Raw genomic sequence first — 16,651 nt, forward strand, 5'->3', positions numbered from 1 at the left:
TGTTAAAAACTTATTATTTCAACCCAGAAATACCACAGAGGTGCCTCAGATACCACACACCACCAATCTCTTCCATGAGCCAGGCTCCCAGGCTGGACTACATCCCCCTATTATGCATGATGGTCTCTCCTCTTTCTGAATTGCCCTGGAATTTCAGCAGAGTCACATAGCCATGGTTTAGGGAGTATGGGAGTTTTTTATTTTAATGGAAAGCTGATAATTTCAGGGGGAAATAAGTTCATGAGAAAAATATTTGAATGCAAAATCCAATTTCCCACAAAAAATGATCTTTATAAATTTTTCAACCAGCCTTAGCAAGAAATTTGGAATCAAAGGAACAGAAAGTTAGATACAGGTGAAACGTACTAATTGTTTGTAGCTGCAGATGATATCATCTCAGTCATTCCTGGTTTCAGAATCACCTCATTGTCCTGACCCCAATAGGTGGAATGTAAAACCTGTAAGACATGTAAGAGTACTCCAGATTATCTAGCTATTTATAGCATGCCAATCACCACGGTATCCTATGTCCTTCCCTTGCTAGCTTACTCCCCAAAGTAGGAAAGCTAGGCTCACTCATTTTGCTTGAAGGAGACCACATGATGACCAGAGGAGTTCAGGGGGAGACCACAGCAGGCTACAGACTTCTGCAGTTCACAAAACTATCCCTCTTGCATGCATATTATCTGCACACAGAGCTCAGTTTAAGATGCTAAATAAATCTATGAGTCAACTAGAAATAGTCATGCTCTCATCACAAATATTAATACTTTTTTATAATGTATGTGAAGTTATAAGATGATTATGTATTATGTTATTCATATATGTTCCAAATTGAGGCTGGCAAACTGGTCTCTCTTCAACAAAGAAATGTGTGCTCTGATTAATTTTGTATCTAAACAGTAACTAGAGTCATTAAGCTGGAAGGGAAACAAAGGTAGCCCAAAAAGATGAGGAAAAAGCAGAAGGGAACATCCTTCTACATTGACATTTTGACTCCTGGTAACCAGGTGGAAATGTTTCTCAAAGTGGGGACAGGACTATAAAAAGAAGGGGCAGACATCCCAAGGCACCACTCTCTCTCATTCTCTCTCTGCCTGCCCATTGATTCACTGCATGTGAAGGGAGAAAGGAAGCAGCCATTGGACTGGGTGAGCGGTCCTGACCTAAGAAGTTTGGTAAGTAAGACTGCTGAGAGCATCTGGTGAGGAAACTTTTGCTTTGAATTTCACATCATTTATTAATTTAGGCACAAGTTGCATTCTAGCTCGATTTTTCTTCTTACCATGTGTGACTTCTTTGCCTTCTCATTTGCACTCACTGAAAATCTATCTTTTTGTTCAATAAACTTTGTTTTATTCTTTTAACTAATCCAGTGTGTTTAAATACAAATGTCTGAGAGTTGTATGCATATTACTGCTGAGAAAGAAATAATGGAGAACGTAACTTGTATTGTCCAGGAGAGGACTGGGGAGCACAGGACAGACATTTTGGGAGGGAAATCGAAGACTGGGGAGTGTCTTGGGGTCCCCCTACAGCATAACCAAGGGTGATGAGAGTCTGAGTGTAACTCAACTATTCCTGGCCAGGTTGCCATTACACGCACATGCCTCGGGTGTGGTTTGCATGCTTGAATGTTGTTTCTGAGTGGCCCAGGTGGAAGCCACTTCAGCAAGGCATTGCACGGTTGCAGGTCAGTGTGACACAGCTGCTGATTACTCTGAGTTGTACCATGGTATGCCACAGCCACTAAACTAGAAATATATCCCAATAACACCAAAGGTGTGGTGCTGACTGACAGACGTGTTCGATTGACTCAGAAATCAGTTACAAATTTAACTTCTCACCCCAGTTGTTATTTCAGGTAAAATCCTTTTCAGATCAGATGCCTTTTCTGACCTGGGTCCAGCCTGTTCTCACCCAGCCCTGTGGTTACAATCCTTTTTTTTTTTTCCAGGTGCTTGCAGGTATCTCTGTGGGGTGGGGAGGCCATCTCTTAAGACAGATGAAGACACTCATAGTTTGCCTTCCCCACTTCATATAGAACTTCCCCAAGGTGGGAAACGTTTGTTTGGAATTCCACCCCCATCAGGAACAGTACCAGCTTCAAGATGGAGCTCAGTATCTGGCGACATGGCCACATGTCACTGTAAGACCCCAGTCTCCACTCTTCTTGGGTTGTCTCACAGGTACACAGGAAGGCTTGCAGGTAAACGGAGCCATTTACTGTTCATTGATTCTGAAGCACCTTTAATGGCCTCCACTTAAAATGTCTACATCAGTAATACAAGTTTATGCCTTATTCTCCTAACTCCGGACATAGAAATAATCCATGTAAAGAAATAGGATGAACACACATAGTAGATTAAACCTTTATAATGATATGTTACATGGGACACTTAGCATAAAGCATATTCCAGTGATGTCAAATTCATGAGCATATTTTCATAAAGCATATGGAATGTAATGTCACACATGGCTTTCCCCAGCCCTGGACAGAACGGAGAATTGAACCTAGATCTCCCACCTCACAGGTGAACACCCCAACTCTTGGGCTAAAAATTACAAAGGGAAGGACCTCCACCGCTTCCTACAGTGGCTGCGTTGCGACCGGCACCTAAATCCTCCCCCCGCACACACTTGTTGTTCTGGGACAAAGCTATTAGGAATATTTGTAACACATTTGTGAATTGTTTCAGATCTATTCAAAACGGTATTGTTTCTGAGAATAAATAATTAGTCCAGAAGAAATTCACCCATTTCTAGACACCTTTGCATCCCAATGCTGGGAAATTACTTAAAGAGACATTTGGAGAGGTGACCACTAATAAACTGGAATACAGTCACCTCAGTTTTGTATCATGTTAAAATGACTTCACAGGAGAGACAGCAATCCAGGCCAGCTGATGCTCTGCCCATACATGTTCCATTTCCATCGGTTCTTGTGCTCTCCTCCCCCCTCCCCACCCACACACACCCACATTGTTTTGCCATTTTATTCCTAAATTCGTTGTGAAGGGTTGGGTCATAGAAACCCATTTGGAACCGCCACAAGATGTCCTGAGTCACGAAGTTGAACATCTCGCCCTCTAGGTGGATGCCCCTAGCCACCAGCTTATAGAAACATTCTCCCTTCTGAACCTGTGAGTCTTCCTCAGGTTTTCTCCACTGATCTCAGTTGGGGCCTGCAGACCTTGTTCTTATAGAAACAAATTAATAATAATAACAATACAATAATGAACAAATGAACAATACTCCCAGGGGCTCTGCAGAATTACTTTGTAATGGGCTGGGAAATTGAATTCACCTATATTCACTCCCCACCACTAAACCAGTACTGAGTTAATCAGATTCAAGAATTGGTTAGCAGTTTATTCATTGCTTTCCTCAGGGCGTCCTTCACCTCCATGTTCCTCAGGCTGTAGATGAGGGGGTTCAACATGGGGATCACCAGCGTGTAAAACACTGAGGTCACTTTGTCTCTTTCCATGGAATAACTGGAGGTTGGACGTAAATACATGAAGAGGAGGGTGCCAAAAAACAGGACCACAGAGGTTAAGTGGAAAGAGCAGGTGGAGAAGACTTTGTGCCAGCACCCGGCAGAGCAGAACTGCAGGATGGTGGAGATGATACAGACATAGGAGAGGAGGACAGTCACAAAGCTGCTCACTGTAATGCAGCTCATGAAAGCAAATGTCACAATCTCATTGATGTGGGTGTCAGAACAGGAGAGCGCCAACAGTGGGAGGATGTCACAGAAGAAATGATTGATCATGTTGGAGCTGCAGAATGACAGCTGAAATGTACAACACGTGTGTATCATTGAATCCACAATCCCCACAGCGTACACCACAGCCATCAGCTTTTTACAAAGCTGCCTGGACATGGTAACCATATAAAGAAGCGGGTTACAGATGGCCACATAATGGTCATACACCATCACAGCCAGCAAGAGGCACTCAACATCTCCAAAAATAATAGAGAGATGCATTTGCACAGCACAGGCAGTGAAAGAATTGTTTTTCCTCTCAGCTAAGAAATTCAGCAGCATCTCAGGGGAAATTATCAAGGAAATGCAGAGGTCACAGAAAGGCAAATTACTGAGGAAAATGTACATGGGGGAGTGAAGTTGGGAATCCATTTTGATTAACAAGATCATCCCCCCGTTCCCCACCAGGGTGATACCATAAATCAGTAGGAACATTGCAAACAGGGGGACCTGCAGCTCCAGACGATCTGTGAGTCCTGAGATAATGAACTCAGTCACCTCTGAGTGATTTCCCTCTTCCATCTCCTCTGAACAGAGATCAGATAGCTACACAGATGTGGGCAGGCGAATGGTGCAGAAAAGCTGTCCCTTCTCTGTAATGAAGTAAGTGAAGATAAATGGAGATCAGTTTCTCAATGGACATCAGTACCCACTCCGGAAAGGGCTTTGTACACAGATCCAGAAGTTCACAGCTGGTCATTCCAGGTGTTTGATAAAATGCAGACACTGTCCAAACAGAATAACACGCAGGTTAATCATGCCCCCCCCCCAACACTGCTGTTCACTACTCCAAACAGAAAACTGGGACTTGTAACTCTGCTGGGAGAGAATCAGTCTGAAGGGATTATTCCGTAGCTAAAGAAGGGGTGAGAGTGAAGGAGTGTCAATCTTTCCACCCTATTTCAGCAAGGGGACCTCTATGGCTTGGCATGTTGGTTTGGGGTAAAGTTGCTCACTGTGCTAATTAAGCTGTTTGGCATTTACTGGAGCATGTAAGAAAACCCAGAGTCATCATAGGAAGCCCTGGCTTCAGTGACTAGGTAATTGCCATTTTTTTCCTACCCAGCAGTTCGCTCCTTTAGCTGAAGGGGTCAGAGTTCAGGCTGAGGCTTTTGGTGCTGGAGGTCTGGAATTCAATAGCCGCTGATCCACATGGTGTCTGCATGTTTGTCTGTGTGACTGTAATTCAGGACAATTACACGTACCTGCTTAGAAGAGAGAGAGAGAGAGAGGTGTGCTGGTGTTTCCTCATCGAAAGAAACTGCCATTTAGGAGCATTCAGGAAGTTTTATACTGAGATGTGTGATCTATGGGACATGATTCCTGAAGCAACTGGGAATCCCTGAGCTCAGAGAGACACAACACTGAATTAATGCATTCAGTGAACCAAAGCTACCCTCAATGTAGTTGGTGGCCTGGAGATTAATTTGACCTACTCTTTCTTACTGTGTTATTAAAGGATGCAATTTCTACCAGAGATACAGAGTATGAGGTTTGGGGTATATTTAATCCTGCTGTTTTCAGTGCAAGCTGTGTACTGTGAAGAGCTGATCCACAGAGGTTTTCTGTGTGTGTGTAGACCAAAACCTTTTAGCTAAAAACTTAATATTTTGACTCAGAAGTACCACGGGGGTTCCTCAGGAACCACACACTACCAATCTCTTCCATGGACCAGGCTTCCAGGCTAGACTACATCCACCATGATGCATGATGGTCTCTGCTCTTGCTGAAGTGCCCTGGAACATCACCAGAGTCACACGGCCACGGTTTAGGGAAGAGAGGAGTTTGGTGTTTTGATGGAAATCTTATAATTTACTGGGAAAAAATAATTTCTTGGAAAAAATAATTGATTCACTGCATCTGAGGGGATAAAGGAAGCAGCCATTGGATTGGGGGATGGCTCCTGACCTAAGATGTTTGGTTAGTGGGACTGCTGAGAGCATGTGGTGACGAAACTTTTCCTTTGAATTTGAATTTAACATCATTTTTTAACTTAGGAAGAAGTTGCATTCTAGCTTTATTTTTCTTGAAACCATCTCTGACTTCTATGCCTCCTTATTTGCACTCACTTAAAATCTATCTTTGTAGTAAATAAACTTTTTTTAACGTTTTATCTAATCCAGTTTGTTTAAATAGAAGTGTCTGAGAAGCTAAGTTGTAGGCATGTTAGTGAATCAAATAAATAATGGATAGTGTAGCTTGTATTGTCCAGGAGAGGACTGGGTAGCTCAGGACATACATTTCTGGAGGGAAATCAAAGAGTGGGGAGTGTGCTGGGCTCACCCTGCAGTATAAGCAAGGGTGGTGAGAGTCTGAGTGTATTCCTGGCCAGGTTGCTGTTACACACAGGTGCCTCGGGTGTGATTTCCATGCTTCATGGTTGTTTGTGAGTGGCCAAGGTGGAAGCCACTTCATCAAGGCATTGCAAGGTTACAGGAAGGTGTGACACAGCTGCTGATTAGTCTGAGTTGGACCCTGGTATGTCACAGCCACCAACCTAGAAAATATCCCAGTAAAATAAAAGGTGCGGTGCTGACTGACAGCAGTGTTCAATTGACATGACAGGGTAGGTCCCCCAAGAGATGGGCCCATGCACTGATCCATGGCTGCAGATGCACAAGGACATTGTAGTCATCACCTCTCCACAAGGAGCTCCAAGGCAGGCCCAGTAATGACTGTTCCCTTCTTCAATATGGTTTCAGAAATTATCCCAAAAGGGTGTGCAGGCTTGGCTGGCATTATAAGTGCTCCAGGGAATGTTGGTGCCCCCTTCTCCTAAGTGGTGCCAACCTGTGAGGCATTGCAGGGTCAATTGTATTCGGAGGAAAAATTGATGATCCAAGTCAGCTATATTCTTTTGTATAATCTGTGTGGGAGGAGTTACAAAGAATGTATACAAAGTCCTGCTTCCCTGAACACCACTAGAAACAACCAAAACCCAGCAATCTCTGTATCCAAAGTCTGTCACCCCAGTCTGTGCCCAGGAAACACTATATCCCTACTTCCTCTAAGAGTCATGCTCATAATTCCTCCTCCTGGTTTCTGTGCCTCCGGTGACTCACAGGTGCCTGGGGCAGTTCTCACTGAGGCCCAGAAGCATGAACTGGCTGTTATGGAGTGGAAGAGACAAAATCCACCAGCAGCTGGCCCCACTTCCCCAAAATACACAAATTGGAGCAACAATGTCCGCGGTATAATGAGTCCACTGATATTGCTGAATATTTCTTCATGTTTGTGCATCCTCCATACAATTCCTGACAATCAAAAAATGACCACATTGGTCATAAAATTGACTGAAAGAGCTCTGGACATATTCAATAAAATGCGTATTGATGATGCTTCAAACTATGGTAAATTTAAGAAACTGGATTTGAAACTGGTTCAGATTACATCTGAAACCTTCAGTGTTAAATTCAGGAGTCTTAAGCGGGGATCTCGATTGAGTAATGTGGCTTATGTAAATGAACTGAGAGATTTGTTCGTTAAGTGGGTAAGGGGAAAAGGCATTAGAAGCTTGGAAGAAATGTGTGATTTGGTTACAGAGAAACAGTTCCTGAATATGTGCAGTGATGATGTAAAACAGTATTTGTGGGACAAAAAGTTGGATGCAATGAGTGGATTGGCTGAGTTTGCAGACTCTTTTGACCCGTCATAAGCTGCAATTAAACATAAACCAGTGCCAGAGGTGTCCAGGGTTTGTGGAAAACAGAATCACCGTTTTACCCCAGGGAAAAAGGAGGCTGGGCATTCACCTCCCTATTCCCCTGTTACTCCTCCCAAATCTCCTGTACGCTCAGAGGAGCCCAAGAGGTGCTCAGATTGTAAGTCCACTGAGCACCTGAGGAATAAATGTCGTTTGCTGAGTGGGAACAGGCAGCAGGTAACACATGAAGCAGCTGCTTCTCAGAGCCAGGCTGCTGCCTCTTTCCACACAGGATTTGTAAAGGTGGCTTCTATATAACCAAGCAGTGAGCATATACATGCTGTTAAACTGAATGGAAAGTACTCCTGGGATTAAGGGGCATGGGTGCAGAGTTTTCTGTGGTCAGGAGGGACCTGATCCAGGAGAAGGATTTGTTTCCTTGGAAAATGGCAGAACCAGAGAGGAGCCCAGGGAGGGAAGTCCAGATGGAAGCTGAGGGGGGATCGGAGAGTCTGCCCACCTCTTGAAGGGAGACTGTGCACCCTCCATACAATTCCTAACAATGAAAAGATGACCACATTGGTCACAAAATTGACTGAAAGAGCTCTGGACATATTCATTAAGATTCCTATTGATGATTCTTATTGATGATGCTTCAAACTATGGTAAATTTAAGGAACTGGTTTTGAAACAGTTTCATATGACACATGAAACCTACAGGGTTAAATTCAGGAGTCTTAAGTGGGGATCTGGATTGAGTAATATGGCTCATGTAAATGAAATGAGAGATTTGTTAGATAAGTGGGTGACGGGGAAAAGGCATTACAAGCTTGGAAGAAATGTGTGATTTGTTTACTCAGGAACAATTCCTGAATATGTGCAGTGATGATGTAAAACAGTATTTGTGGCATGCTATGGAAAGAAGGGGCAGACATCCCAAGGCATCGCTCTCTCTCTCTGCCCATTGATTCAGTGCACCTGAAAGGAGAAAGGAAGCAGCCATAGGACTGGGGGAGGGGTTCTGACCTAAGAAGTTTGGTCAGTAAGACTGCTGAAAGCATGTCGTGAGGAAACTTTTGCTTTGAATTTCATATCATTTGTTAACTTAGCCCCAAGTTGCATTCTAGCTTAATTTTTCTTGAAACCACTTCTGACTTCTATGACTCCTTATTTTCACTCACTGAAAATCTATCTTTGTGGTCAATAAACTTTGGTTTTTTGTTTGATCAAATCCAGTGTGTTTAAATAGAAGTGTCTGAGAAGCTAAGTGGCAGGCACATTAGTGCTATTAAAGAAAGATCTGCAGAAGATGCTGCAAAATATCTCCGAGCATCCCAGCTCTGTCCCGATTATTCTTCTCTTAATTTTATTTATTTCCTATTGTTTATAATCCGTGAAACAGACTTTAGGAATAAAACAGCAAAGTAACGTCTCGGGGGGCGGGGGGGCAGGATAGGACAAGAACCAATGGATTTCAATTGCAGAAAGGGCGGTTTAGGTTGGACATTAGGAAAAACATCCCAACAGTGAGGGTGGCTAAGCACTGGAATAACTTGCCTAGGAAGGTTGTGGAACCTCCCCCATTGGAGATTTTTAAGAGCATTTTAGACAAGCACCTGTTAGGGATGGTCTAGGTAATACATAGTGCTGCCATGAGTACATGGGAGGGGAATAGATGACTTCTCGAGGTCCCTTCCTGTCCTATGATTCTATGATCTTACAAGCAGCCCTGCACTGGGAGGAGGGGGTCACCAGAGTGAGCTGTGGGCAGGGAAAGGGACACGCACCTGCCTCCACTTGACATTCAGCTCCACTGTACCCCCCAACACATGAACACACAAAGTGCCCAGTAAACACACACACAGAGTGTGCACTACACACAACACACACAATGCCCACTTCATACAACACACACAGTTACAACTCTACACCAAAGACACACACACACCTGACCGTGAGCTCAGTCAGAATGCAGAATAATCTTGACTGGGAAGCTGGGACAGCTGCAATATTTCCAACTCGCCTGAACAAAAAGAACCGAAGAGGATACTGCTGAAATAGCAGGGAGATAAGACTAGATTTCCCAACTGGTCTTTTCCATTGGCAGCTTCTCTGAGGCCTGGTTTATGCTTAAAAATTTGATGACCAGAGCTCTGTCGCACAGGGTGGTGAAATTTTTCTCACGCTGTCCGAGGCAGTTAGCTTGTACAGACCCTCAGTGTCAGTCTTCCATTGACCTAGCTACTGCCTCTCAGGGACGTGGATTAACTATATCGAAGGAAAAACCCTTCCATCAATGTGGAAAGCATCTACACTGTGGAACTGCTGCACACCATAGCTGAGTCAATGTAATGGCCTTAGTATAGACATTCCCTGAATTGATGGGGGAGTTTTCCCCCTTCCTCTTACAGCTATTTTTCTCTCCTCTTCCAATCACTCTTCTCCCTCCTTTATAAAACTCTTTCCTTCTTTTCTTTCGTAAATATGTTCAGAAAAGTTGACATTTCTCCTCTTAGAATAATTCCTTAGTTTCCCTCCCATAAAGGGCTCACTCTCATTTCAATTAATGGCTGAAATGCTCTGACTCCGTACGATGACTCCGTGGTACCTCTTTGTATTCCCTCCCTTCACTTACAATGAGTTGAGGACGGAAGCAGTACTTGCTCAGAACCCTGAAATCAGAACCATAAAATCAGAGTTGAATCTATCCCTGTTTGCAAACCACACCAATGTTTTCCTTAGTACCTCTGGAGCTGCTTCCTGGGATGACTTTGTGATTTGCTCCCCGGAGCATCTTTGCTCCCAGGACAAAAAGTGTGCTGTGCAATTAATGTTGTTGCTGTGTCTTTCCTTCTGGAAATGGAACACACAGGGATAGCGAATCACCTGGTCTCGATTGCTATCTCTCCCGTGAGGCCTTTTCAATATTATATGAAACTGAGGTGACTGTATTCCCCTTCATGTGTTGTTCATTGGTGGTTAGCACTGAAGATCTCTGCAGCATCTCTGCAGCTGCTTCAACAAAGTATCTTCAAGCATGTCACCCCCGTCCCTCCCTCCTGTCATCTGGTGTGCTGTTTTCCCTGCCAGCTTGGGCCTCCAGAACCCTGCCTTTTAGAGCCAGACACGCTAGCCTGCTGCAACACAGACCAAGGGTCTGGGACACACCCCCAAAACTGCAGATCTAGACTGAAACCAGCTCAGCAGGATACCTGTCTCCAGCACGCAGACACCCAGCTCCCAAAGGGATCTAAACCCCAAATAAATCCATTTTACTATGTATAAAGCTGTTTAATGGTTCTTTAATTAGTTATCCACAGTAGAACAACTTTGAAAGGAGAGATTGAGAGAAACCCAGACTGGAATAGCACACCACTCAGGGGCTGGGATGTTTTTTGGAAATGCAGGAAACCCAAGTGTGTCAGGTTCAGTCACAGAGACCCCCTTTGGGACTGTCAGCTGATGGGCTCTAATCACCTGTGAGCCCATTTTCCCTGCCATTCTCAGCCTCCAGAATCCTGCCTTGTTGAGCCAGACACACCGGTCTGCTGCAACACAGACCCCAGGTCCGGGTCACGCTCCCAAAGCTACAGATCTAGATTGAAAAAAACCTCAGTAGGATACGTGTCTTTAGCACACCGATACCCAGATCTCAATGGGCTCTACACTCCAAATAAATCCATTTTACCTTGTATAAAGCTTATACAGGGTAAAATGATACATGTTTGCCCCCTATATCACTTCAAGAAAGATATGCACAGCTGTTTGCCCCCCAGATAAAAATTACTCACACTGAGTTTATAAATAAAAGTGATTTTATTAAGTACAAAAAGTAGGATTTACGTGATTTTAAGTTGTAACAGATAGAACAAAGTAAATCACAAAGTAAAATGCACAAGGTTAAGCTTAATAGAGTCAGAAATGAGTTACAAATGTTAACTTCTCACCCTAGTTGTTATTTAAGGTAAAATCCTTCTCAGACCAGATGCCTTTTCTTACCTGGGTCTAGCATGTTCTCACCCACCCCTGTGGTTACAGTCCTTATGTTTCCTGGTGCTTGCAGGTATCACTGTGAGGATACCTTAAGCTAGCTGAAGACACTCATTGTTTGCTTCCCCACTTTACACGGAGCTTCCTCAAGATGGGAAAACTTTGTTTGGAATTCCACCCCCCTCAGAAAAAGAACCAGCTTCACATGGAGCTCAGTATCTGGTGACATGGTCACATGAAACTGTAAGACCCCAATCTCCATTCTTCCTGGTTTGTCCCAGACGTACAGAGAAAGGCCTGCAGGTGAACAAAGCCATTCACAGTTTATTGATTCTGAAGCACCTTTAAAGGCTTCCACTTAATATGTCTAAATCAGTAATACAAGTTAATATCCTATTCTCCTAATTCCAGACATAAAAATAATCCATGTAAACAAATAGGATGAACACACTTAGTAGATTGTAGGCTTTATAATGACATGTTACAAGGGGCACTTAGCATAAAGCATATTCCAGTGATGTCATATTCATATGCATATTTTCATAAAGCGTATGGAGTGCAATGTCACAGACAGCTTTGCCCAGCACTGGACAGAAGCGGGAATTGAACCTGGATCTCCCACCTCACAGGTGAACACCCCAACTCTTGAGATAAAAATTCCAAAGGGAAGGCCCACCACTGCCTCCTGCAGTGGCTGCATTCTGACCAGCATCTAAATCCTCCCCCCGCACACACAGTTTTGGGACAAAGCTATTAGGCGTATTTGTAACACATTTGTGAAGAGTTTCAGGTCAATTCAAATGGTATTATTTTTGACAATAAATGATTAATCCAGAAGAAATTCACGCATTTCTAGTCACTTTTTGTGTCCCAACGCTGTGAAATTACTTAAAGAGACATTTGAAGAGGTAACCAACAAATAAAGTGGAATACAGTCACCTCAGTTTTGTATCATATTAAAATGACCTCCGGGAGAGACAGTGATCCAGGCCAGCTGATTTTCTGGCCCTCTGTGTTCCATTTCCAGAAGGAAAGACACGGCAACAACATTAAGTGCATGTGCTGTGCACACCTGTTGTCCTGGGAGCAAAGATAGTCCAGGGAGAAAATCTCAAAGTCATCAAAGTCAAATTTAACCTCTTCTGGCGAAGGAAGCAGCTCCAGAGGTATTAAGGGTAACGTCGGTGCGGTTAGCAAACAGGGAAAGATTCGACTGTATGTCTGATTTTAGGGTTCTAATCAGGTACTGCTTCTGTCCTTCTCAACTCATTGTAAGTGCAGGGAGAAAAAAGACAGAGGTACCACCAAGTCATGGGCAAAGAAGTCAGTTTCAGAGCATTTCAGCCTTTAATGTAAATGACATTCATGGCAGGGGAAGGAAGGAACGATGCTGAGAGTAAAAATTTCTGAACATATTTACCTATCAAAAGAAGGAAAGAGCTTTACCAAGGGTGGGAGAAGAATGATGGAAAAGGAGAGAAAAATCGCTTTAATAGGAAGGGGAAAACTCCCCCATTGATTCAGGGAGCATCTATACTAAGACCGTTACATTGACTCAGCTATGGTGTGCAGCAGCCCCGTAGTGTAGATGGAAGGGTTTTTCCTCCGATGTAGTTAATCCTTGTCTCCGAGAGACAACAGCTAGGTCAATGGAAGAATTACACTGAGGGTCAGTAGAAGCTAACTGCCTCGCACAGGATGTGAAAAGTTTCCCTGCCCAGTGTGATGGAGCTCTGTTGATCTATTTTTTAAGCATAAACCAGGCCTCAGAGAAGCTGCCGATGGAAAAGACCAGTTGGGAAATCTAGTCCTATCTCCCGGCCAGGGCAGCAGAATCCCCTTCGGTTCTTTTTGTTCAGGCTAGTTGGAAATATTGCAGCTGTCCCAGCTTCCCCGTAGAGATTATTCTGCATTCTGACTGAGCTCAGTGTCAGGCTGCGTCTGTGTTTGCTGTGCAGTTAGTACTGTGTGTGTTGTATGCAGTGGACACTGTGTGTTGTACGTATTTGAACTCTGTGTGTGTAGTGGGCATTGTGTGTGTCTGTTGTGCCCCTTCTGTGGGTGTGTGTATTTGGTGTGCATTGGGCACTCTGTGTGCGTGTGTGGTGGGGGTACAGTGGAGCTGAATATCAAGTGTGGACAGGTGTGTGTCCCTTGCCCTGCCCACTGCTCAGGCTGGCGTCCCCCCTCTTCCCAGTGCAGGGCTCCTTCTGCGATCATAGAATCATAGGACTGGAAGGGACCTCGAGAGGTCATCTATTCCCCTCCCCTGCACTCACAGCACAACTGAGTATTATCTAGACCATCCCTGACAGGTGTTTCTCGAGCCTGCTCTTAAAAATCTCCAATGGTGGAGATTCCACAACCTTCCCGGTCAAGTTATTCCAGTGCACAGCCACCCTCACTGTTGGGGTGTTTTTCCTAATGTCCAACCTAAACCACCCTGCTGCGATTGAAGTCCATTGGCTCTTGTGCTATCCTCCCACTGCCCTCCACACACACACACACACACACACACTTTTGCAATTTTATTCCTAATTTTATTCCTAAAACTCTTTGTAACTGGTTGGGTCACAGAAACCCCTTTGGAACTTCCACCTGATGTCCTGAGATGTGAAGGTGAACATTTCACCCTCGGGGTGAATGCCCCTAGCCACCAGCTTATAAAATCAATCTTTCTCTCTGGCCCTGTGATGCTTCCCATGTTTTTCCCACTGATCTCAGTTGGGGCCTGCAGACCTTGTTCTTATAGAAACAAATTAATAATAATAAAAAATACAGTAAAGAACAATACTCCCACGGGCTCTACGAAATTACTTCATAATGGGCTGGGAATTGAATTCACCTATTTCCTACTTTCGATAGGTAAATATGTTCAGAAAAGTTGAAATTTCTCCTCTCAGAATAATTCCTTCCTTCCCCTCCCATGAATGGCTCACTCTCATTTCAATTAAAGGCTGAAGTGTTCTGAAATTGGCTTATTTGCTCATGACTTGGTGTTACCTCTTTGTTTTCCCACCCTTCACTTACAATGAGTTGAGGATGGAAGCAGTATCTTCTCAGAACCCTAAAATCAGAACCGTGAAATCAGAGCTGAATCTTTCCCTGTTTGCTAACGACACCAACGTTACCCTTAATACTTCTGGAGCTGCTTCCTGGGATGACTTTGAGATTTGATCCCTGGATCATCTTTGCTCCCAGGACAACAAGTTGCCATGTCCTTCCTTGTGGAAATGGAACACAGAGGGCCAGAGAATCAGCTGGTCTCGATCTCTGTCTCTCCCATGAGGCCTTTTGAATATAATATGAAACTGAGGTTACTGTACTCCCCTTCATTTCTTGGTCACTGGTGGTTAACACTGAAGATCTCTGCAGCATCTCCACAGATGTTGCAAGAAAGTCTCCAAGCATGCCAGCCCCCTCCCTCCCTCCTGTCATCTCATGTGCTGTTTTCCCTGCCAGCCTGGGCCTCCAGAACCCTGCCTTGTTGAGCCAGACATGCTAGCCAGCTGCAACACAGACCAAGGGTCCGGGCCACACCCCCAAAACTGCATATGTAGACTGAAACCAGCTCAGCAGGATACCTGTCAACAGCAGGCAGACAACCAGCTCTCAAATGGCTCTAAACCCCAAATAAATCCATTTTACTCTGCATAAAGCTTATACAGGGTAAATAATATATTTGCCCCCTGTATCACTGTAAGAAAGATATGCACAGCTGTTTGCCCACAAGGTAACAATTATTCACACTGAGTTTATAAATAAACAATAGTGATTTTATTAAGTATAAAAAGTCAGATTTAAGTGGGTTTAAGTCGTAACAGATAGAACAAAGTAAATCACAAAGTAAAACAAGCAAGGCTAAGCTTAATACATTCAGAAATCAGTTAACTTCTCACCCCAGATGTTATTTCAGATAAAGATGCCTTTTCTGACCTAGGTCCAGCCTGCTCTCACCCACCCCTGTGGTTACAGTCCTTATGTTTCTAGGTGATTGCAGGTATTCTTGTGGGGTGGGAAGGCCATCTCTTAAACCAGCTGAAAACACTCATTGTTTGCTTCCCCATTTTATATAGAACTTCCCCAAGATGAGAAACCCTTGTTTGGAATTCCACCCCACTCAGGAAAAGTACCAGCTTCAAGATGGAGCTCAGTACCTGGTGACATGGTCACTTGTCATTGTAAGACCCCAATCCCCATTCTTCCTGGATTATCCCACAGGTACACAGGAAGACTTGTAGGTAAAAAGAGCCATTTACAGTTCATTGATTCTGAAGCACCTTTAATGGCCTCCACTTAATATGTCTAAATCAGTAATACAAGTTAATATCTTATTCTCCTAATTCCAGACGTAAAAATAATACATGTAAACAAATAGGATGAACACACTTAGTAGATTATAAAATTTATAATGATATGTTACATGGGGCACTTAGAATGAAGCATATTCCAGTTTTGTCTTTTTGAGAAGCATATTTTCATAAAGCATATGGAGTGCAATGTCACACAGAGCTTTGCCCAGCACTGGAGAGAAGGGGGAATTGAACCCAGATCTCCCACCTCACAGGTGAACACCCCAACTATTGGGGTGAAAATTACAAAGGGAAGGACCACCAGTGCCTCCTACAGTGGCTGTGCTGCGACCTTTATGAAAATCCTCCCCCCCACACACACATTGTTTTGGGACAAAGCCATTCAGCGTATTTGTAACACATTTGTGAAGAGTTTCAGGTCAATCCAAACAGTATTGTTTTTGACAATAAATGATTAGTCCAGAAGAAATTCATTGATTCTAGCTATCATAGAATATCAGGGTTGGAAGGGACCTCAGAATGTCATCACGTCCAAACCGCAGCTTAAAGCAGGACCAATCCCCAATTTTTGCCCCAGTCCCTAAATGCCCCCCTCAAGGATTGAACTCACAACCCGGGGTTTACTAGGTCAATGCTCAAACCACTGAGCTATCCTCCCCCTGCACGTGCACGCACACACATGCTCACACACTCTCTCTCGCTCTCTCCCCCATCTCTCTCTCTTACTTTTGCAATTTTATTCCTAATTTTATTCCTAAACTCTCTGTGATGGGTTGGGTCACAGAAGCCCCTCTCGAACAGCCACCCAATGTCCTGAGACATAAAGTTGAACTTTTCACGCTCTAGGTGGGTGTCCCTAGCCACCAGCTTATAAAATCATTCTCTCTCTTTGGCTCTGTTATGCTTCCCATGTTTCATCCACTGATCTCAGTTGGG

At 43.9% G+C, this 16,651-nt stretch overlaps 1 protein-coding gene across 1 annotated transcript; it reads right to left on the minus strand.

Moving 5' to 3' along the window:
• Positions 1 to 3,352: 3,352 nt before the first annotated feature.
• LOC140912606 (olfactory receptor 5AS1) lies at positions 3,353 to 4,291 on the minus strand. The gene has a single exon (XM_073347262.1). It carries the CDS (start codon positions 4,289 to 4,291, stop codon positions 3,353 to 3,355), a length of 939 nt encoding a protein of 312 aa, XP_073203363.1.
• Positions 4,292 to 16,651: the final 12,360 nt, after the last annotated feature.

This window comes from Lepidochelys kempii, chromosome 6 (assembly GCF_965140285.1).
Source record: "Lepidochelys kempii isolate rLepKem1 chromosome 6, rLepKem1.hap1, whole genome shotgun sequence".
NCBI lineage: Eukaryota > Metazoa > Chordata > Testudines > Cheloniidae > Lepidochelys > Lepidochelys kempii.